Here is a 23,018-nt window from a genome sequence, read left to right as displayed (position 1 = left end):
CTTATTGATCCGTGTGACAGCGGGCAGTCCTTCTGGATCAGCTTACGGCTGGCTGCTCTCAGCTTGCACACGTTGCCATACGTCTTCCCATCACTGCCACACACCCTGTGGGTCGTCTTACACTGGCACGTCCGCTTCGAGGCCGGCCGCTTCACCGGACTAGAGAGCAGTTTACACTCCAGCCCCTGTCCGCAGGGAGGGTCGTTTTTGGCGCCGCAGGCGTCCCCCTCCGCCCGGACGCAGACCAGGCAGCAGTTACAGTGGTCCGGCACGTAGCCGCCGAGACAGATGGGACTGGGGCACTTAGTGACGTCACAACGGGGGGAACACTTGCTGGGTTTGGGGACCGCTGCGGTGGGGTGGTGTTGCGCGCAAAACAACACAACCACCACGAGGGAAAAGTGCATCGTTTTAGATTTTTAAACTACAACTACAACGCGCAAATTAAATGTTAAATGTTTAATTGTGCATGTTAGGAGTTTCCCATCCGAGCTGGAAAAATTGCACCGTTGGTTGAATAGGTCCTTCTGTTAAAAAAAGTTTAAAGAACAAAAAACATGCTACTGAATGTAACAGCTCCCAGTTGCCCTGATAATAGAACAGAAAAATTGTTTGTTTTTTTCAGTCTTTGACGGATTTTCCAACTTGTTGCTACACAGCTGACTTCTCATAGAGTCCACGACGGATCAAATGAAGCATCATTCCTCTCGGCGACTGCATGAAACCCAAAATTAAAAACTTTGAGCCAGAAAAAAAAGAATGTTTCGCAGCAGCACCACCTGGTGGTGGCAAGGGGAAAGGTGTGGGCAAATGACAGTGGTGCGTCTGTGCGCATGCGCGTGTGTCAGACACAAACAACCAATCACAAGGGGTTGCTCTGACCCTGAGAGCATTTACCATATACATATTTCATTCCTGCACTTCGAGTATAAAATATGCATTGGATTCAGCACATCTGCATTTCCAACTCACAAACAGTTTTTACTTGGCTTCCAAGGTTAAAGTTAGTGTGTCTGGTATACATTAGTTTGTGTGCATATTTTCCAATTAATAAGTTATCCTGTTTTTCCTGTCTTAACTGTTGAAGTTTACAGTTTGAGATCAAGAGAGAAACTGATTATATAAACCATCTTGAATTAGTGGTGTTACTGGTCTCGCTGGTGTTCTCAAACGCTAACATTAATAATGACCATATTGTGTTAGTGTAATCAAACACCAATCAAACTCTCACTTCCTTGTGTGTGGGCGGTGTCTGCCCCTCTCCACCCAACTGATAGTGTCATGTTCCACGACACAACATTCCTGTTGTCAGGTTAATTATCACGCGAGAGAGTTCAATGGCCTACCTATCATCCATGGAGCTGGCCTCTACATTTCTCCGAACAGGCTTTCTGTTCTTTCTTTACCTGATACCGAGCACCAGGGGGCAGCAACCTTCACTATCATAAGAGCCATTACACTAATAAAATGTATCCGGAGCCACAAAACCTATTGGACCCCTAAAATTAGGATAATGCAGCATCTTATAATCCATACAGTATCTAGTTTTAATAAAACTAGATACTATATGTAATATAAGATGCTGCATTATTCTATTAATATTATTTTTTAATAAATGTCACATCCTACACCCACACATTTCATTAATGCAACAAACGATCCGTTATTGGTTATTTTATATGTAGTAACTATGTATAAAACTGTTTTATACATAGTTCCGCTATTGGTTATTTTATATGTAGTAACTATGTATAAAACTGTTTTATACATAGTTACTACACATAAAATAACCAATAGCGGATCGTTTGTTGCATTAATGAAATGTGTGGGTGTAGGATGTGACGTTTATTTTAGTTGACCTAATATTAAAACACTTTATTTTGCTATTTAAGTGTCACAGTATCACCTTGATCTCTTGAAGCTACTTGGAGCCGCTGCCCAGCGCTGGACGAGCCTCGATGGGCTCCCGAGCCTTGGGTTTGTGACCCCTGCCCAGCAGTCTATCCATACAAAATAAATAATCCATGTGTCCCAAATTTTATTTTCATTTCTTAAATATACATTTATCATACAACCATTCCACTTAGAATAAAAAGTTCAAGATGCATACGTAAGAAAAAAAAAAAAAAAAAAAAAAAAGCATTGAGCACAAGTGTCCGTTTTCCACCTCAAACACACTCTAAGAGATGAGAAGTGGTGTTCCTTCATGCCAGCGTCGAGAACTAGCTTCTGGCCGGCGTTTAAATACATTCATTGTTAAGAGAGAAATCCTGTTCCCACAGAACTTCCTCCATCTGAAATGTCCAGGAGCAAAAATAAAAAAACGATAGAAACAGTAGACGGGTTACATTCAAGCAACGTGGAACTCCTTAACTCCTCCTCCTCACCACAAATCAAATCCAAAGAAATCAGGTTTTCAAGTTTTGATATCCTATTCTGGAAAACTTTCAATGATCCTTTTTATATTTTGGCAACAGCGAAGCAAGAGGGAATTGGGTTGTGGTTGTTGGACAGATGAGGCCGAAACTGGACTAAAAGACATAAATTAGTTGTTTTTTTGTGTTTTGCTTACTTATGCACCAAACCAATATGATACCAATAGAAATAGAAAAGTGTGCACGTGTCCGGGGTGAGTGTGCACGTGTCCATGGGGGTAGGGGGTGATCGACACAAGGCAAAGAAGAGTCTATCGAGGGAGTGAACAGGTTGAGCCTTCATCAAGTTGGTGGTGGTCCGGGTCAGGGTTCGTCTGTAAACTCTGGAAAACTTTTGCATAAAATACTAAAAACGTATCAGTACCAGCAGGTGTGTCATAGAAAATACAGTGGTACCTTCAAACTCGGAAATAACAGCGTGACACTACGGTGTGCGTTTGGGGTCGCCTGTAGCTCGAAGCTGAGCTACAGGACGTAGAGAGTTCCTTCAAAAACTCTTCAAGCAACGCGTGTAAAACCCAAGGTTTCCTCTAAACGAATTGCCCGTGAAAATCTCACAGAACCTCGAGGCCCACAAAGGAATTTGGAATGCCAATATCTCAAGCTCTCTCAAGAGTCTCGACCCCTCCACCTTGACCACTAGTTATAAAAGGTCAAGGCCCATAATATTCAATAGTCGTCCCTTAATTGACCACCCTAACGAACCAACCCAAGGCGACAGTATCCATCAGTCAAATACCGAGAATGTTCTTACTTTCGAAGAGTCATCAACAGGAATGTCGGCACCAAGAACAAAAACATTCTTCATAGTCCCGACATTCAAAAGGAGTTTTATGACCGGGCGTTCTTGTAACAAACAGCCAATCACCAGCCGGGGGCCGTTCCAATTCACACCCCAAACCCTCCCCAGGCCGCATTCCAAACGAGAAGGCTCAGAAGAAGAGGGGAGGAGTCTCGAGAGGTAAACCGACAGATGGACCGCCTCTCCTTATCACCTCTCCTCCTCCTCACCTCTCCTCCTCCTCCCCACCCCCACTGTCTACCGGGAGGTGAAGAAGGATCTCTTCTCCTCCTACTCCTCCTCTTCCTCACACTGTCTACCAGGAGGTGAAGAAGGGCCTCTCCTCTTCCCCCCCCCCCCACTGTCTACCAGGAGGTGATGAAGGACCCCCCCCCCCCCCCACTGTCTACCAGGAGGTGAAGAAGGACCTCTCCCCCCCCCCCCCCCCCCCACTGTCTACCAGGAGGTGAAGAAGGGCCTCTCCTCCTCCTCCTCTTCCTCACACTGTCTACCAGGAGGTGAAGAAGGGCCTCTCCTCCTCCTCCTCCTCTTCCTCACACTGTCTACCAGGAGGTGAAGAAGGGCCTCTCCTCCTCCTCCTCTTCCTCACACTGTCTACCAGGAGGTGAAGAAGGGCCTCTCCTCCTCCTCCTCTTCCTCACACTGTCTACCAGGAGGTGAAGAAGGGCCTCTCCTCCTCCACCTCCTCCTCCTCTTCCTCACACTGTCTACCAGGAGGTGAAGAAGGGCCTCTCCTCCTCCACCTCCTCCTCCTCTTCCTCACACTGTCTACCAGGAGGTGAAGAAGGGCCTCTCCTCCTCCACCTCCTCCTCCTCTTCCTCACACTGTCTACCAGGAGGTGAAGAAGGGCCTCTCCTCCTCCTCACACTGTCTACCAGGAGGTGAAGAAGGGCCTCTCCTCCTCTTCCTCACACTGTCTACCAGGAGGTGAAGAAGGGCCTCTTGCAGTGGAAGGTCTGCGTGAAGGCGTTGCCGAGGGTGACCACGCGGCCGTGGCCCCCAGAGCGTCGGCGCTCCACCACCACACGAGGCATCTGGACCAGCTGGATGGGGCTACGGCCGTCCTTCAGCGCCTGGCTCAGGTTCAGCACCTGGGGGGGGGGGGGGAGGAGGTGTGCAACTTAACGAGGTGATATCACCCCACCGGGTGTGATTGGGATCAACCATTAATAGTGATGGGTGAGTGTACTTATGAAATTATTTTTTCTATCCTTGTTTTTTTTTTTTGTGGGCTCATGGTTTTGTTTAGGTGGGATACGTATGCATACATGTGTTGTGTTGGGTTGTGTGACTGTATGCTAGTTGCTCGTGCGCCTACATTTCTCTGCTGAGATGAATAAAGTATCGCTTATGTTATGTTATGTTATGTTATCTTATTGTAGTACATTTGCTTTGAGTACACTGTATTCTAAGTAAGTGATAAAGGGGAGATATCATGCCACCGGGTGTGAGTGTGATTTGCACATTACAAGCTGTTTGGATGCAAGCCGTTTCCTGTGTTTTAGTGACAATCACAAGTGGGCGTGTGCACCGAGATGTACGCTGGATAGATCAGTCTACCAGCCTATCCAGTGCGATGTCACTAAAACACAGGGATGAGCAGATGGCTACATGGCTTGTGATAGCTAATCCCACTCATGCCTGGTTACTTATTTCTTGATCACAGTACTCTTCATGTAAGTGTACAATACACTTTCAGATAAATTAATTTCTTTCAGTACAATCATTCACCACTAAGTATTTTGCAATTTTGTATACTATTTCAATGAAAGACAGCTCAAAATGGACTTACATTAAAGTGACCTTTATGCAAGCATACTTTAATAAACTGATTTAGGGTGAAGAGCAGAAACATGGGTGAAATCTCATATCTTACCTGCCCCCTCATGACCGACATCTGTCTTTCAAACATGGTCTTGTCGAAGCCTTTGTCCGTCTGAAAAAGGTTCAAAACAAAGTTAATATCATCGCGGAGGAGCGCTCCTTCAACCTGGCGTGTGTCACGCACGTGTGAGGCATGTGACGCTGGTCACGGCAGTGGCCTGGTAGGGGGCAGCAGACCAGCGACACATTCCGTGGCCCAGCGCTAGATGGCTGTGAGGGGAATAGCCACCGCAGACCACAGAGTTTACAGCCAGCGAGGGACGACCACCAGCTTCCGCAAAATACTCAGGACTCACTTGTTCACAGTTCCCCTAGACTCGGCAGAGCCTTCCCCCTTACCACCTCCCACACCCCTGGCTCTTAGGCACTTAAGTTACATAAAAATACAAATTAGCATTGTGTAGTATCTTATCCTAGCTATCTTTGGTGAATTAGGGGCATTGGTTAACATAGCGATTGTTAGTGCTTGGCACTTGGTTCTATGAACATCCTTACTGTACCGACAGAGATATATTGTTGTTTCTCCTTCTTCTGACAAATGTACTTATGTGTAAGTCGCTTTGGATAAAAGCGTCTGCTAAATGCCCTCAATGAATAAATAAATAAAGAAGACCAGAACCTGTTTGTTTTCTGGATTACACATGGCATGATGTATATGTGTTCATATTGTTTGTATCTTTTGTTAATATTATCTGTTATTGAAATATGTGGGTTAATGCCAAATTTATATAATCTTCAAAACGGAACATGTCACCACAGAATTCAGAGAAAAAGCCTTCACAAACAGGAGTCACACCCAGCCGTATCATTCTTCACATCAATACTCTAAGCAAATATTGTCACAGAGTCACAGAAAAACGACTAATTCGACTAATTTATACACATTCTACCTTTTTGTCTGGCATACATAACACCCAGCTGGGGCCAGACTGGGTGATGTCATGAGCTGGCAGAATCAATATAGATATCTCAGAATGTAAATCAGTTATGAAGAGTAAACTGCACCACATCGTGTAGAATTTTGCAAAAAACATTCTTGTAAGTCGGCGGTAATCAAACTGATTTGTTTCATGTTCGCACGCAATATCCGAGTCTCGCCCAGAAATGAGCCAAGCCATAAGCTAATTAGCATTAGGCATGGGAAACTCATTTCAGTGCACGTACAGAATCTCAAAAAAGCGCTTGAGTGTGCATTTGTTAACCGTGGTGAAAGGCATGGGTTGGACCGTGAGACGTGATTGGCTCTGCTGATTATAAGCATTGCTGCTCTTTCCGAAATAATTGCATCTGATGACTGGCTTGTCTCTCGCTGGATACTAACCCCAGACGAGCACAGGCCTGGTCATTTGTTTTCAATCTCTCTTAAATAACCGTTGGTGGCGCCTCCGTTTTAAAGGCTGCTGCCGTCCCCAGTTTAAAAACAGGGTCTTATTTTCGGTATGTATACACACTCTGTTTTGGCAGCGCAGCGGCGGAACGAGCTCCCTGCCGACGTCAGGACCGCAGAGTCGCGCCGCAGCTTCCTCAAACGACTCAAGACTCCCTTTTATTCAGAGTTCCCCTGGACTTTGCATTGCATCCCCCCTTACTCTACCCCCCACCCACACCCCGCTCACGCACTTATTGACTGTTGTACGTCCTTGCACTTAAAAAATTGTTCTTAGCATGGTGTAGCATATTAACCTAGCGATCTTTGCTGTCTACGGGGAATGGGTTAACCTAACAATTGTTAGTGCTTGGCACTCGGTTCTAACATCCTTACTGTACCGACAGCGACAAATTGTTGTTGCTCCTTCTGAAATTCTTTACTTTTTTGTAAGTCACTTTGGATAAAAGTGTCTGCTCAACGGCCTCAACGTGAATGCGTGTACCTTGAACATCTCATAGAGGTCCTCACAGAGATCCTGTACAAAGTTCATGTCTGAGAGGCGGGGCAGCACCAGGTCCCTGGTCTCCTGGGAGAAGGCCACCTTGGCGGCGGGCAGCCAGGCCCAGTGGAAGGGGTCTGGGGGAGAGGGGGGAGAGGGGGAGGGTTAGGGCACGGATCCCTGGCAGGAGAAGGGAGAGCTGTAAGGCGAGAGGCCGGTGGAGTGCTGGAATACTCACAGGCCCTCCATTCATCAGGGTGTTTAAAGGGAAAGGCAAGGCCGTTGTCTATGGCCGCGATCTTGACGCAGGAATCTGAGCTGGTCTCGGACCACTCGGTTTCCTGCGAACCAGGAGGGAGGGAGGGGGGAGGGAAAGAGGGGTAGAGGGAAAGAGGGGTAGAGGGAGGGAGGAAGGGAGAGGGAAAGAGGGGCAGAGGGAGAGATTGAGGGAGAGATAGAGAAAGAGGGTTGGAGGGAGAGAGTGAAAGAGAGGTGGAGGGAGGGAGAGAGTGAGGGAGAGTGAAGGAGTGGTGGAGGGAGGGAGAGAGGGGTGGAGGGAGGGAGAGAGGGAGAGAAAGAGAGAGTGAGAGAGTGAAAGAGAGGTGGAGGGAGGGAGAGAGTGAGGGAGAGTGAAGGAGTGGTGGAGGGAGGGAGAGAGGGAGAGAGAGAGAGAGTGAAAGAGGGAGAGAGTGAGGGAGAGTGAAAGAGTGGTGGAGGGAGAGAGAGAGGGAGAGAGAGAGTGAGAGTGAAAGAGGGAAAGAGGGGTGGAGGGAGAGAGGGAGGGAGGGAGGGAGAGAGGGAGGAGGGGGGAGGGAGAGGGAGAGGGGGGAGGGAGAGGGAGAGGTAAGGAGTCAGGGAGAGAGGGGTGGAGGTAGGGAGGAGAGGAGGGAGAGAGGGGTAGGGAGAGAGGTAGGGAGGAGAGGAGGGAGAGAGGGGTAGGGAGAGAGGGGTAGGGAGAGAGGAGGGAGAGAGGGGTAGGGAGAGAGGTAGGGAGGAGAGGAGGGAGAGAGAGGTAGGGAGAGAGGTAGGGAGAGAGGTAGGGGAGAATGAGCCGTCAACAATAACAGACTCGATAAAGAATGACTTCATGACCAGCCGGTTATTGAACACTGTCCAACGGGCTGATTAATAGGACGGGCGGACGTGATGTTCAGTCGGCGATCAATAAAGAGCAAATTGACACGATGCCGACAGACAGCTCACTGGTGAATGAAAGGTCACCGCGGCGATGGTTTGTTCCGGCTCATCTGTGCGCTGGTTCGAGCTTGCTCGTGTGAAGAGTTTGTGTGGTGAAGGCAGGACTTCCGTGTTTATGTTTGCAATGTTGGCAAAAGTGTCAACCGATCAAACTGAAATATAGCCTTCCAAAAAAAAAAACACGGCACGACTCAAGGGTTTCAGCTTTGCTACGGCAAACATCGCGTCACTCTCCTGATTATGCGTTCACTATGTCCACAAAACATAGTCAAATCATGCCAACGCTATTGCATATAGCGGCGTTTATTGGGTCCAACCTTTTGTCCTTCTCCTGGCTTCTCGTACTTTATCAACCAGTTATCGTTCCCTCGGTCTGTGGAAGGCAACGTCAAGGACAAACACACATAGACAGAGAATTAAAAGGCAACTTCTTTATATAGCAGCGTCACCCTTCAAAACACAAGGGCCTGCATAGGCAGGACGATTATTATAAAGGACACGCACACGCACACACACCCCTTGTGTTCCTATGCAAATGCAGTTACATTTCCGTAGAAATGTACTGTTTGAATACAGAGACATAACACATGCAGAGAACCTGATGTATTCGTACTGTTATGCAATGTTATCTCTGAACACTGTGTCCTTCTCCTTAAATGATACTACGTGGACACGCCCTGAAAGGCACACACACAGTCAGACCTCTAGCCCGCACACGCACACGCACACGCACACGCACACGCACACACACACGCACACACACACCTGTGTTCCTGATAACGTAGTCCAGAACCACCAGCCTCTCAAACTGGGACTGCAGCTGCTTCCTGATGTTCTCCGGCAAGGGGTCCGACTCAAAGCGCCGCAGCCAGTAGTCTGCTTCATGGTAGCCCTCCACAAACAGCTGGAAGGACCCCACCTTCACGCACAAAATGGACGCCTTGTTATTTACTGCATGTTCTGCGTCCTCCTGACACTTAATGTACTCTGTTATCGAACGTTGAACGTCCTGGCACTTAATGCACACACTTATTGCATATTGTACGTCCATGCACTTAAAAATAGTACTTCACATTGTGTAGCGTCTCATCCTAGCTATCTTTGTTGTATACGGGGAATTAACCTAGTGATGGTTAGTGCTTGCCACTTGGTTCTCTGAGCATCCTTAGTGTAGCGAGAGCGGTATATTGATGTTTCTCTTTCTTCTGACAAATGTACTGATGCAAGTCGCTTTGGATAAAGCGTCTGCTGAATGCCCGGAATATAAATTTCAACACGTTTCACTTCATCAAGAACATGTGCATGTGCAACATCCCGCTCTACGACCGTTACGAGATCAGATGGCTGATGAACTGAGACTTCCTTAAACGACTTCCTCCGGCATGGAGCCACACAGGAAGTGTGGCTCCTCTTCCTGCTGCCTGAAAAACACGTCCCTGAATCCGTTCATCATGTTTCTATCGACTGACAATTGATACGGCCGTTTCCCGCCTATACTTGGCGAGAAAAACCCTAAACCAGAACGTAAATCACCAAAGGATGAGTTTGAATTCCAGTCTGTTTTGTGTACACACTAACGCCTCAACAGTTAGATCACGAGTTATAGACGTGAGGCGAGGAGGTAGAGAGGATTGACTTGTAACCGGAAGGTTGCTGGTGTGTGTGTGTGTGTGTGTGTGTGTGTGTGTGTGTGTGTGTGTGTGTGTGTGTGTGTGTGTGTGTGTGTGCGTGTGTGTGTGTATTTGAGCAAGTATGCACTATAGTTTGTGTTCATGTGCCTGTTTTTGTGTGTGTTTTTGTGTTTGTGTGTGTCGGTGTGTCGGTGTGTGTGTGTGTGTGTGTGTGTGTGTGTGTGTGTGCCTGTGTATGCGCCTGTATGTGTATCCAGGCAGCGGATATCTAGTCCTGTATCCATTAGTTACATCTCGCAACTCGAGGCGAACGCCGGGAACCACAGGAAATAGGTTTAGCGGTGAGAGTGTGTGTGTGTGTGTGTGTGTGTGTGTTACCTTGGGGGGCAGCCCAACGCGGTGGAAGCGTTTCCCCACCTTGGGGACCTTCTCCAGAGCGTACTTCTTCCCCCGGGACTTGGCCCGGTCGAACGCGCTGTAGTGAAACGTCTCGCTGGCCAGATACACCACCTGGGGTCAGAAGTGACAGTCAGGACACTTCAGCGTTCCTCTCTTCAACGTTCCTGGGGTCATGCCCTGCAATCCTCCAGACCTTTTAACACCCAAACGGTGCCGTCCAAGCGTCATTCAACAGAATTATAAATCCAACTCTTATTCCTTTGCTCCTGAATGTTACACCTCAAAACAGAGAGCACTGCTCACTCCTGGATGGGTACATCCTATTCTGTACCGTCTATTATACTGTATAATAGACGGCCTATTGTATTGTAACAGCCAGTTAGACTGGCTGTTACAATACAGATACCTCTTATTACAGAGACTTCAGTTCAGTGGTAGCTGTATTGTAACAGCCAGTATTATACATTATACTCTTATTACAGATACTCTATACCTTATTACAGACTCTTATAAAAGACTCTTATACTCTTATTAAAGACTCTTATACTCTTATAAAAGACTCTTATACTCTTATTAAAGACTCTTATACTCTTATTAAAGACTCTTATACTCTTATTTAAGACTCTTATACTCTTATTACAGAGACTCTTATACTCTTATAAAAGACTCTTATACTCTTATTAAAGACTCTTATACTCTTATTAAAGACTCTTATACTCTTATTAAAGACTCTTATACTCTTATTACAGAGACTCTTATACTCTTATTACAGACTCATACCTTATTAAAGACTCTTATACTCTTATTAAAGACTCTTATACTCTTATTAAAGACTCTTATACTCTTATTAAAGACTCTTATACCTTATTACAGAGACTCTTATACTATTATGAAAGACTCTTATACTCTTATTACAGAGACTCTTATACTCTTATAAAAGACTCTTATACTCTTATTAAAGACTCTTATACGCTTATTAAAGACTCTTATACGCTTATTAAAGACTCTTATACTCTTATTAAAGACTCTTATACTCTTATTACAGAGACTCTTATACTCTTATTACAGAGACTCTTATACCTTATTAAAGACTCTTATACTCTTATTAAAGACTCTTATACGCTTATTAAAGACTCTTATACTCTTATTAAAGACTCTTATACTCTTATTACAGAGACTCTTATACTCTTATTACAGAGACTCTTATACCTTATTAAAGACTCTTATACTCTTATTAAAGACTCTTATACTCTTATTAAAGACTCTTATACTCTTATTAAAGACTCTGATACCTTATTACAGAGACTCTTATACTATTATGAAAGACTCTTATACTCTTATTAAAGACTCTTATACTCTTATTACAGGCTCTTTTCAGAGACTGCGCACCTTCCATGAGTTTTGTTTTCCATGGGCGCCCTGTACGGCCAGGGGGATCCAGGACCCACCTTGGTCTTTGGGACCACTCCGAGGCCCAGCTTGGTGTCGACCAGCGAGGCGGCGGCCTCCGAAAGGTAGCCCTGGTTGGGCAGGAGGCAGCCTCGTCCGAAGCAGCACGGACAGCACAGCTGGGGGTCAGAGGGCGGGGGGGAGGGAGAGTAAATATAAAGGTGTTGTGAGAGACGAGGGTTAGACGAGAAGCAGAAATGAAACGTTTTAGGGGAATTTGTGATGTTTGTAAAAAAAAAAAGAGCAGTTTCGATTTGACTCGTCTCTTCTGGGCGTGAAGGGGAATGACGAGGTTAGGGTGTTACCTTGTGGAAGTATTTGGTCCATTTGGGGTTCAGGTGACCGTACGGCTCCTCTGACTTTGGTTTGAAAACGCCGATGATTTTCTGTCACAGGGGATCGGCAGAAAAACCCACACGGTTAGAGAGCAACACTTCCATTTATAAACACCGTGGTGTTGATCTCGCCACGAACACCGTGAGACGTTTCATCGTCTCCATGCAAGCCTCATGTCCTCGTTCTCTGGGACTGGTTAAAACCGGTTTCATACAGTATCTGCCTTATTTTCTGATACATTTCCCTTCGCTCCTCCGAGCGATGTGTGCTGTACCGGTCAAATACTGATATCGTACACTTTGCACCATCACGCACTTAGCATTGTGTACTCTCTTATCCTAACCTTTGTTGTGTACAGGGAATGGGTTAACCAGGTGATTGTTTCTATGAACATCTTTACTTAAGTACTTATTTTAAGACGCTTTGGATAAATGCATCTGCTGAATCCCCTAAATGTTAATGCAATGTAAATGTACACAATCTATTAAGCAGCATACACTAAGTTAATTACTGGTTACTTAATTACTGGACCACGATGCAAGGCCAGATGGGGACAAGACTGGGGGAGGAGGAGGAGGAGGAGGAGGAGGAGGAGGAGGAGGAAGAGGATATGGAAACAGGACAGAATGACGCAAAAACTAATTGAGGTTTTTTTACAAGCTCAGAAATACGGTGAAAAGAAGGGAAAGAAAGACCGGGATCGATGGTGAGCTACCCCAAAAAAACCAAGGAAGGAAAGGAGGAAAGTAGGAAGGGAAGGAGGGAAGGATAAGGAGAGGAAACTCACTGCATGCCAGCCCCACTCAGATCAATGCCCCCCCCGCCCCCAGTACCCCATTGAGCTCGTTAATGTGATGCTGATCACACGCTGAATACATTATCAGCAGGCTCACCACGTCACACTCCTCATCCTGCAGCCACTGCCCTTTCTTCCCCACATCCTCCCTCTTCCTCACTACTACCATCATATTCATCTCCCCCCTGAGCTTCAAGTCTCTCTGCCCCTCTTCCTCAGTAGTACATTCATGTTCCTCGACCTCCTCTTCCTCAAGTCACTCTGCCCCTCTTCCTCAGTAGTACATTCATGTTCATCGACCTCCTCTTCCTCAAGTCACTCTGCCCCTCTTCCTCAGTGGTACATTCATGTTCATCGACCTCCTCTGCCTCAAGAATCTCTACCCCTCTTCCTCAAAACTACGTTCATATTCATCTCCCTCCTTAGCTTCGAGTCGCTCTGCCTCTCCTCCTCCCTCTGCCTCTCCTCCTCCCTCTACCTCCATGTTCTTCTTCCTCCTTCAGTTCAAGTCTTTCTACCCGTCTTCCAACCTAGTACCTTCATGTTCATCGACCTCCTCTGCCTCAAGAATCTCTGCCTCTCTTCCTCACCACTACCTTCATGTTCATCCCTCCTTCACTTCGAGTCGCTCTGCCTCTCTTCCTCACAACTACCTTCATGTTCATCTTCCTCCTTCACTTCCAGTCACTCTACCCCTCTTCCTCACTACTACCTTCATGTTCATCTTCCTCCTTCACTTCCAGTCACTCTACCCCTCTTCCTCACTACTACCTTCATGTTCATCTTCCTCCTTCACTTCCAGTCACTCTACCTCTCTTCCTCACTACTACCTTCATGTTCATCTTCCTCCTTCACTTCCAGTCACTCTACCTCTCTTCCTCACTACTACCTTCATGTTCATCTTCCTCCTTCACTTCCAGTCACTCTACCTCTCTTCGTCACTACTACCTCCATGTTCATCTTCCTCCCCCGCTTCAAGGCGCTCTCCCACTTCCTCGGTAGTACATTCATGAACATCTATCTCCTCAGCTTCAAGTAACCCTTCCCCTCTTCCTCAGCCTGGGGGTGGGGGGGTGGGGGGGGGGGGTCCTCCTCGACATCAAACACAAAGCCCTGCTCTTCTTCCCCTCTTGCTCCTCCATTAATAAACCATCTTGTTTACCTATGGATTCAAACGGGCTGTTTACCAGCCTCCTAAGACTCTGGAGCGAGCGAGAGAGAGACGCACACCATGCTCCAGTTCTCTCTGTTCAGCTACCGAATACCGCCGCGCACACGGGAACCCATTGAGCTGTTCCAGGTATCCAAACATTCGTTTCCCAGGGATTGCATTAACCGTCCCCACAGGGCGACGTAAACAAGCTTATGGAATGTATCTTATACATACACTAAACAGGTCCCGTGGTGTTTGGCTGTGGAAATTGTTGTTTTTCTAAAAAGCAGCATGTGCGCGTCTTGGGGGCTTCCCAGCTCTAATTGCCCGTAACGCTTGAATGGCTACGATTGCTAAATAGGCATAAGGGATGACTTCAACACAGAACGCATTCCATGCTTTACAATCACTTGGTGTGTGTGTGTGTGTGTGTGTGTGTGTGTGTGTGTGTGTGTGTGTGTGTGTGTGTGTGTGTGTGTGTGTGTGTGTGTGTGTGTGTGTGTGTGTGTGTGTGTGTGTGTGTGTGTGTGTGTGTGTGTGTGTGTCGATGAGACAATGAATCACCCATGTTATGCTGTCGTTAGGACAGGGTCTCTCACTGTCCAACACTCCCAAGAAACCACAAGCTTTCTCTTGCTAAATACTTGCATTCAGTGACTCGCCATGTATAACTGCAGCTAAATAAATGGACTGTACTCTAAACATTCTAACTTCTCTCTATCGTATTGCACCCATCTAAAAGCTGGAGTTGTTCCGATACTGCATTTTAGACAGTATTGGAGGAATGTCCAATATTGTCTAAAATGCAGTATCGCGAGTACGTAAGACTATGCTCTGATCAGATACCATCACGTGACTTGCTCCTTTATAACACAGGCAGAGAACCTCATACACTACGGTGTTATGCTGCGCTCGTTAACGGTCTGAGGTTTAACGTCGGAATGGGAAGTGCACCGTCTCTTAACTAGAAATAGCAGAATACAAATGTATCATTATAATTATAGATTATGAATTTAACGATCTAGTTCTGAAAAAAAAAAAATAGTTGACAGCAAGCGACTGATCATTGCTGTCATCGTAAGAGAACCCTTCATATATAAGTGAATAAGAACAAATGCTATTAGTAGTTACAATGCTAGAGGATGTATCGCTATATGCTCTGTATCGGCCGATAGTCGAGCTCAGGAATCGGTATCAGGAAGTAAACAAAAAATGGGATCGGAACATCTCCACTTCAAACTTAAACTCCCCCATCCCTCCCTTCATCTCACCCCTTTTGGGTCCTTGACAAAGTAGCTCCCACTGGACCCCTGGGAGATGCGCTCCGGGAACGCTCCGTTCTCGATGGCCTGTTCCGCCCGCTGGATGATGTCCGCGAACTCCAGGTCGTCTGGGAAATGGTTGAAGTCCCCGCCGTTGATACCTGGAGAGGAGGGACGAGGTGAGCGTGACGTTACAGTCGGGGTGGACCGATGTATAGTCTGACCAGTGTCCACTCCAAGCGCTTATCATTATCGCCTAACGTTCACCCATTCATGTTCCTCCCCACCCGTGGTGTCGGCCACGCAGGGCGACGTCCAGCTCGTCGGGAGCAGTCAGGGTGAGGCGTCTCGCTCAGGGACACCTCGACACTCATCGAGGAGGAGCCGGGGATCGAACTAACAACCTTCCGGTTAGCCACATGCCGCCCCAATAGGATGAAGAAAAATTGATAATAAAGTAACCAAAACAGCTAGATAAGATAGTCATGTCCTATTCCTTTAGGAAACGACAGGTAGGCGATAAGGTTGTGGGGGGTTTGTGGGACAGTAGGAGTCCTGGAACACAGACTTGTGGAGGAGGAGGACAAGAAGAAGAATGACGAGAAGGAGAATTTTGAGAGTTTGAGGGGAAGAAGATAGAGGCGAGACCACAACAGGTAAACTCGTCCGTGTGTCAACGGTCAAGCACCAGCACGTCTGTCTCTCTCTCCAGCCGCCCTGGGTGAGAGAGACACAAGGCGTCTCTTGTTACCTGGTGTGACATAACACCTCTGAAAAGCTTCTCCTCCCCGCTGAGGCCAACAGTCAGCTGACAAGATGGCTCCATATGTTCAGCGTCGCTCGCGCCGAGGGAGAGATGAAAGAGACACGCAGGGGGGGGGGGGGGGGGGGGGGGAGATGGAGAGATGGAGGGAGGGAGGGAGGGAGAGAGAGATGGAGAGAGGGAGGGAGGGAGGGACAAGAGGAAGGAAGGGAGCAACAATTTGTCACAGGGAGTCGAGGACAGGCAGAGAAGATTCTGTCCTCATTTGGTTTCCGAGAAGAGAAGGAGTAAACAAAAGTAAGATACCGGAGGAAAACGGTGTTGGGAGGAGTGCTAGATATGGAAAGAATAGAATTATCGACGACGACTCAGCCATTGACAAGCACAGCCCTGCGAAAGAAACATGGTGTAGGGTTTTATCTATCAAGTAGTTAGCCTACCCCTTTCCCCCGCCCTCCCCCCACTCCTCTTACACACTTATTGCCTGTTGTACGTCCTGGCACTTAAGAATAGTACGTAGCATTGTGTAGCGTCTCACAACAATGCTACGTCCCAGCTATGTCTGTTGTGTACAGGGAATGGGTTAACCTAGTGATGGTTAGTGCTTGGCACTAGGTTCTATGAACATCCATACTGCACCAACAGCGATATATTTTTGTTTCTCTTTCTTCTGACAAATGTACTTAATATTGCTGAAGTCGCTTTGGATAAAAGCGACTGCTAAATGCCCTCAATGTAAATGTAAATGTGAACATAGATTTCCATTATTGTTGCATTCAAAACTTCGCTCCCGACAGAAACAATTGCACGAAAAGAGGTGTCAGGTGATATCCATTCAAAAGCACTGATATACACCTTCATGCGTGCGCCTCATCATAAGTGGGTTCCTCACACGCTACACAGAGTGGTAATTGAGGTGGCCGGATCTGGTACTATTTTAGGTAACGGGTTCAGTCTGAACATCAGTCCGTTTCCTCCCGGTGTGAGCGAGCACTCAGTGTGTGGTCATCCAGAAGGCTCAGCCAACCGGCCCCCCCCCTCACTGGGCGGACTCTACAGGCCCCATTCACTGACCCAGGGAGCCCAAAGATGAGCATTAAATATTCAGAAACACATTCGGATAGTGGGTTCTTGGCACACACTTGATACTGCGATAAAAGGGAGAGAGGGGAGGGTGATGAAGTGGTCTATTTGATTGCATGGTTTGATTGATACCTCACATGCAAGTCATTTTTGGATGAGAGGGTCGAGGCTAATGCCCAATTCAATGAACCTAATAAGAGTTGGAGGGCTTGAGCCATACACACACTCACACATCACAATGACATCATCAGAAACACCTTGGGTAACAAGTTGGATTAGATACATGCTTGCCTATGCAATAAAACGACAGACAAACACAATGACCCATATCTTCAGAAACTAGCGTTGGAGTGGTTTAACCCAATCATGAATTAAGGTGAGGGTGTATACACATGGTGTACAGTACACAGTGGCCTAAAGGAGCATAGTAGCCTACCTTCCTACGGGCAATGGTTAACTAAAGCAGGTCGCGTGTTGTTGACACAAGCCATGTCAGAGATGACATGTTTAAACGTGTTGGGAAGGAACACTATGTACACACGATGGGACATGCTGCTGCCAGGTGGAACTAAATAATGTCAACATCTGGATATAAGGGTTAGAGACCAGATCGCAAACAAATAATAATATAATTTTCCCCCATCCTTTGAAATGGTTTATATTCATTACATTAAAAGGTTACTATAGAAATGACTATTTTAGGGTTAGGGTTTTTGTATTGGTGACGTCATTTGCGTGGAGGGGGCCAGCGGTGCCAACTCTGCTGACCTCCTACCCGGAGAGGAGCATGACTGCCATAAGGAGTGACGTGGACCTGGACCCACAGCATCAACACAACGACCCAGCAACCACCAATCAGACTCAAGGCTTTTAACATGTCAGGAATCCTGTCGAACACACAAACACAACTTTCCAAATCCACAACAAGTGACGCAATCGCAATCCGACACCGGACCCAGGTAAGGTTACCTGGCGAGGAGAGGTTCTCCTTGTCGGAAGACGAGCTGTGTCTGTGCTGCCTGCCGCCGCCGCGCTTCTCCCGTCCGGCACGCCGCGGCGACGACGCGGCGGAGCTCCGCGCCAGGCAGGGTAGCAGCAGCGCCTCCTCGCCGGAGCCGTCCGTCTCCAGCTCGGTCAGGACGCTCTCGCACGAGTCCGAGATGCGCACGGCCACCCCGGGGTTGGACGCATGATGTCCTCCGAGCCTCGCCCGGTTCTGGTGCTCGAACGACAGCAGCACGGGGGCTTCGGGAGAGTGGAAGTTGGGGTCCCCCGCGTCTGCCGGAGACACCACCGCTGTTGCCTGTCCGTCGATCCCCGGTTCCGCTGTCCCCGTCTCGCACGGGTCGCACTCTGACATCATCCTCACGCTTGTTCTCTATGATGCTCTGTATTCACATGTGGCTTCACCGCGGTCACTCAGCCTGGCATTCTATAGACACGTATTCAGGTCCATTAGTCTAAACAGGCCGGCCTTAGCTGGCTGGATGTCCACATAATCCGTCAGGTTTTGCCTTCTCTTCCTCTTCCGCGACGACGCGCATGCGCGCTGTGACCCGGCTCTGTCACTGATAGGCCCGTGTATTTATCTCTGCAGATAAGGCACTCTAAATTCCGAATTCGTCAGAATGAAGTGGGCCAGTGTTGTTTGCGATATGCAAAATGCATTGCATGTGTTTTTTTATTATTTTTTAAATGCGCATGGTTTGGTTTTGAAAACTGACGTCTGACAAAAGTAAATGCGAGGCTAAAATGAAAAAAAATATGGATATGTCTTTCATATCCGCTAGATGGCAAAACTGACTTACTTACTAGACTGGACTCCCGGAGCTAGAGCGCAATATCTTTCAATCCTTTTGTTTTTAACATTGTTATTTTTCCTCCTTTCTCTCACCATTTCTTCCACGACATTTTAACCCTTTTTGGTTTGTTTTTGCACGTTATAGTAAATTATATTCACCTCGTCGTGTGCCTGCACAGACATCCGAGTCGGTAACGCTCCAGGGCAGGGGGCCCTGGTATCTTGGTATCGGGGCCCCCTGCCCTGGCCTCTGCTCCAGCTGAAGAGTGACGAGTGCGCGCCGCAACAACAACAACAACCTCTCCTGCTGACGTCGTAGCTTCAGCTTTAAGGGAGGAACTCTGAAACGTTCCCGCACATGAGATGGCACTTATTTAACGCGGCTCAGGGTGTTTCTACTTATTTTTATTATTTTTGCGTTTTCACAAAAGCTGCCAGAGAAAACCGGTGTCGTGGTTAAACATCAAATTAGATGTTAAACGACTAACACAACAATAAGTAATACATAATCCTAGGTTGGACTGGTTCTCGTGTCAAATCAATCGGTGTGGTTGCATTCTTTTTACTCCGCTGATGTCTCCGATGACATCACCTGCGTGCGTTTCACTTCCTCTCAAGGCTGCACACATCAACCTGTCCCCTCGTCTCGGTACACATCTGTGCATCAATTCTACGCCACCCATCCCCCCCCACCCACCCGACCACATCCACTCTCACCCAATCACACGCCCACCCTCTCTGCCGCACTAATAAGCGAGGGGAGCTGGAACACGCATGCAAATGAGCAGCCAGCCAGCTGGTATCACAGCTTCCTTGTGATGTGTCAAGGTGGAGGATTGTTACAGGGCTGAACAAGACAGCCATGCAGGAGCGCTAAGGGGGGGGGGGGGGGGGGGGCGGGAGCGGACCAATTCAAAGGCGCGATGAATCCGATGAGACACGCCTCCTCCCGTACCTCAGCAGAGCCCTCCAGGGAGCGCTGGGATAGGGTCCGTGCAGGTACTGGCAGGAGAGGAGCAGGAAGTGGGCTCTGTGCACACCCGTGTGTCTACATGTGTGTTCAACCGTCGTTGGGTGAGAAAACCTTGCATCGGTTTGCGACATTATACATGCACGTGCTTGTGTGTGGGTCTGGGTCTGTGTGTGTGTGTGTGTGTGTGTGTGTGTGTGTGTGTGTGTGTGTGTGTGTGTGTGTGTGTGTGTGTGTGTGTGTGTGTGTGTGTGTATACATATGGGTGTGATAGTGTATGTTTGTATGTGTGTGTTTGTATATATATTGGTGTGAGTGTGTGTGTGTGTGTGTGTGTGTGTGTGTGTGTGTGTGTGTGTGTGTGTGTGTGTGTGTGTGTGTGTATACATATAGGTGTGAGTGTGTATGTGTGTGTGTATACATACGGTTGTGAGTGTGTGTCTGTGTGTGTGTGTGTCAGTGTGTGTGTTTACATATCGGTGCGAGTGTGTGTGTATACATATGGGCGTGAGTGTGTGTGTGTGTATACATATGGGCGTGTGTGTGTGTACACATATTGGCGTGAGTGTGTTTGTGTGTGTGTGTGTTTGTATACACATGGGTGTGAGTGAGTGAGTGTTTGTGTGTGTGTGTCTGTGTGTGTTTGTGTGTGTGTGTCTGTGTGCGTGTGTGTGTGCGTGTGTGTGTGTGTGCGTGTGTGTGTGTGTACATATGGGTGTGAGTGTGCGTCTGTGTTGGCCCATGCGTGCCACCATTTCTGAGCAGCGTTGGCATGGGGCCTTTTGTGGCCCAGCCAACAGGCCCCACCCCCACGTTCTCCACCTTCATCTACCTCGCAGCCCCCCCCACCCCCCACCCCCTCCCCTGCTTTGAGCATGCAAGGATGTTGCACAAAGGACAAATCCAAAACTTTATTGAAATCCTTTATATACCATATGAACATGCATTAAGGATATCTTCAATATTCAACTTTTTTTTGCACACACATGGATGCACGTTTGTGTGAATGCATGTACATTCAATACACTATTCAACAACATAAACATTTTAATCCTCACTCTGCGTTGAGGTGTGTTGCTATTTTTTTTACCTCTTAAACAACACAAGGTGCAATGCGAAAACTAAATGACAGAGACGCACAATAGAAATGTTTTAAATTAACAAAGGTCATAGAGTTCATAGATTTCATACAACCCCGAATAATAACGATATTTAATGTATATCGTTGCATTGTGGGTCATTTTCTAACCAAATAAATAACAGTATCGCAATACAGGGTTTAAATATGATATGAATGGTTCCCACTGTCTGTAGGGCTCCTGTTTGGTTTGTTGATCACTGAGGCGCTCTGACCAAATCCCGGATGTTTGTCATCGTGTTTAAGTCTGGTTCCTCTGGTTCCTCTGCCAGGATTGTACTGGTCTTGTCATCTATGATGGGGAGGCCAAAGCAAAAGTCATTGTGTGTGTGTGTGTGTGTGTGTGTGTGTGTGTGTGTGTGTGTGTGTGTGTGTGTGTGTGTGTGTGTGTGTGTGTGTGCGCGGGCAATGCGTGCGTGCATGTGTGTTAGAAATCTCTCTGTATTTTTTATCACAATTGGAAAAACAAGCAGTACCTTTGGACCAAAGTGAAGCATGTAGCAGTTTGTACAATATGGCTTCTCATCATGCTGAAACAGAGACAACAAGACATGTACCTTGTACTTGAGATCCTCTCACATCTGGATCTGAATAGAGACAATGTATATATAACTCTGTTGTGTTTGTACCTCAGCATGCTGGCCAGCTGTTAGCTGACGTTTGCAGGTCTGACACTTGAGACATAAAGGGTGATAGTCCCGCCCCAAAGACCGCCTCTTCTCACCTGGACCAATCATGACCGAGCAGATGGTTACTCTCAGGTGATTGGTTGTACACATATATTATCGATACAATATGATGATGACTTTGTTATTTGTGCTTAATGTAGAAATAATCGCAGTTACCGAAGAGCGTAAAGGCCAGAGCACAAAGCGAGTTGAGCTTAAATGTGTGATTTTCAACTTTCTTATACATACTTTATCATACATATACATGTGAGATGTGAAAAGTATAATGGGAACGAGAAAAATGGGAGCACATTTATAATACAGTACATCCTGTATATTCTGTGCCTCTGTGTGTGTGATTAGCATGAAGCACTTGAAAGACATCATGTTTTTCACGAAGCCTGCTGCAAATAATATTTGCACTGAATACATGTTGGTAAAAGGTGTTTATTGTTCGGTTCAGATGGAGCTGGAGCCACAGCCTACATGAAGGCCTCCCTGAGCCAGATGCCTCTAACATGACCGGCCTTTGATGCTACATATCGTTAGCCTCATAGCATAAGTGCATAAGGTCATATTTGAAGGTTCATCTTGTATTAAGTGTCAAATATGCCTGAATCAAATAGATGACTTTGTGATCATGGAATGTAAAAAGCACTCTGATTCGTTTAGGATATAGCCAATGAGGCGCAGTGAATCAACAGGGTTAGGAGAGAAGAGTTGGGGAATATGACTTAGACAATTATGCTACATGACTAAGGCAACGATGCTATAACTGGAGGTCACCTCTGATGAAAGTTTCTGCAAAGTAGCAAATAATGCTCGTGCTGTTTTACAAATGCACGCGACGACGAACGAAGCAGAGGTGAATATATAACGTAAGTTAGTCACTGTAGAGAATAGAAGGATAGCATATCAATAACTATGCAAAGTGTGAACGGTATGCTGTGTGTACAGGCAGTTTAATGAGGCCCCTCCTGCTCAGATGTAAATGTTTGTGACTATAGCATTGGCCTGCATAACGAAAGCATCAGAGAGCATCTTACCGAAGTAGACCGGCTTCCCGCAGACTCGGACAATAGCTGACCATAGTAGCGTGAACCCTTTGTGATGCGCTGGAAGAAGATGTTTCTGTGTAAGTGCGAATTAACAGGAAATCCGCTGCAAGTTCTTTTAAGCAGAGACCCCCAGGATGTGGTGGGAGACGCGTCTCAGTGACAAGATGGAGAAAGCAGACAGAATGTGATGGATTCTACGTCTGTCGTTGTGTCTCTCTCCTCTGACTGTCTGTCTGTCTGTCTGTCTGTGTTTGTAAAAGGTTATTCATACTTTCAATGTGTTGTTTGTCTGTCTGTCTGTCTGTCTGTCTGTCTGTCTGTCTG

The 23,018-nt window shown here is 46.9% G+C and overlaps 3 protein-coding genes across 12 annotated transcripts in view; all 3 read right to left on the bottom strand.

The window, feature by feature from the left end:
• LOC132454199 (E3 ubiquitin-protein ligase RNF38-like) overlaps positions 1-407 on the bottom strand; it is a 15,025-nt gene extending 14,618 nt beyond the window's left edge. The window contains exon 1 of the mRNA XM_060047418.1: positions 19-407. Within this exon, the coding sequence (XP_059903401.1) occupies positions 19-407 (389 nt within the window). The remainder of the gene's footprint in view (positions 1-18) is intronic.
• A 1,614-nt stretch (positions 408-2,021) lies between these two features.
• On the bottom strand, positions 2,022-19,112 carry pi4k2b (phosphatidylinositol 4-kinase type 2 beta). Of its 10 annotated transcripts, XM_060048258.1 has the most exons (14): positions 18,029-19,112; positions 15,223-15,374; positions 11,972-12,052; positions 11,666-11,785; positions 10,197-10,328; positions 8,953-9,106; positions 8,505-8,560; positions 7,229-7,331; positions 6,994-7,127; positions 5,115-5,174; positions 4,166-4,329; positions 3,700-3,789; positions 3,528-3,562; positions 2,022-3,454 (listed from the first exon to the last, which is right to left on the bottom strand). In XM_060048258.1, exons 1-12 carry the CDS (start codon positions 18,420-18,422, stop codon positions 3,780-3,782), a joined length of 1,560 nt encoding a protein of 519 aa, XP_059904241.1. In that variant the 5' UTR covers positions 18,423-19,112; the 3' UTR covers positions 2,022-3,454; positions 3,528-3,562; positions 3,700-3,779. The 10 variants fall into 10 exon arrangements, with proteins under 10 accessions (XP_059904241.1, XP_059904240.1, XP_059904236.1 ...); XM_060048257.1 differs by having other exon boundaries at positions 2,022-3,562; XM_060048253.1 differs by having other exon boundaries at positions 2,022-3,559; positions 3,645-4,076; positions 18,029-19,111.
• A 1,614-nt stretch (positions 19,113-20,726) lies between these two features.
• On the bottom strand, positions 20,727-22,726 carry zgc:195282 (uncharacterized protein LOC100192223 homolog). The gene is given in 5 exon segments (XM_060048259.1): positions 20,727-21,260; positions 21,445-21,498; positions 21,598-21,692; positions 22,683-22,707; positions 22,709-22,726. Coding segments are annotated over 5 exon segments (243 nt in total). The 3' UTR covers positions 20,727-21,209.
• Positions 22,727-23,018: the final 292 nt, after the last annotated feature.

The sequence above is a fragment of the Gadus macrocephalus genome, chromosome 3 (assembly GCF_031168955.1).
Source record: "Gadus macrocephalus chromosome 3, ASM3116895v1".
Lineage (NCBI taxonomy): Eukaryota > Metazoa > Chordata > Actinopteri > Gadiformes > Gadidae > Gadus > Gadus macrocephalus.
This window is presented reverse-complemented; position numbering and strand designations above follow the sequence as displayed.

Coding starts and splice junctions, on each gene's coding strand:
- pi4k2b (XM_060048257.1), bottom strand. CDS start 18,422: ATGATGTCAGAGTGCGACCCGTGCGAGACGGGGACAGCGGAACCGGGG. Junction 7,128..7,228: donor CCCTGATGAATGGAGGGCCT/GTGAGTATTCCA, acceptor CCTCTCCCCCAG/ACCCCTTCCACTGGGCCTGG. Junction 4,330..5,114: donor TGTCGGTCATGAGGGGGCAG/GTAAGATATGAG, acceptor CCCCCCCCCCAG/GTGCTGAACCTGAGCCAGGC.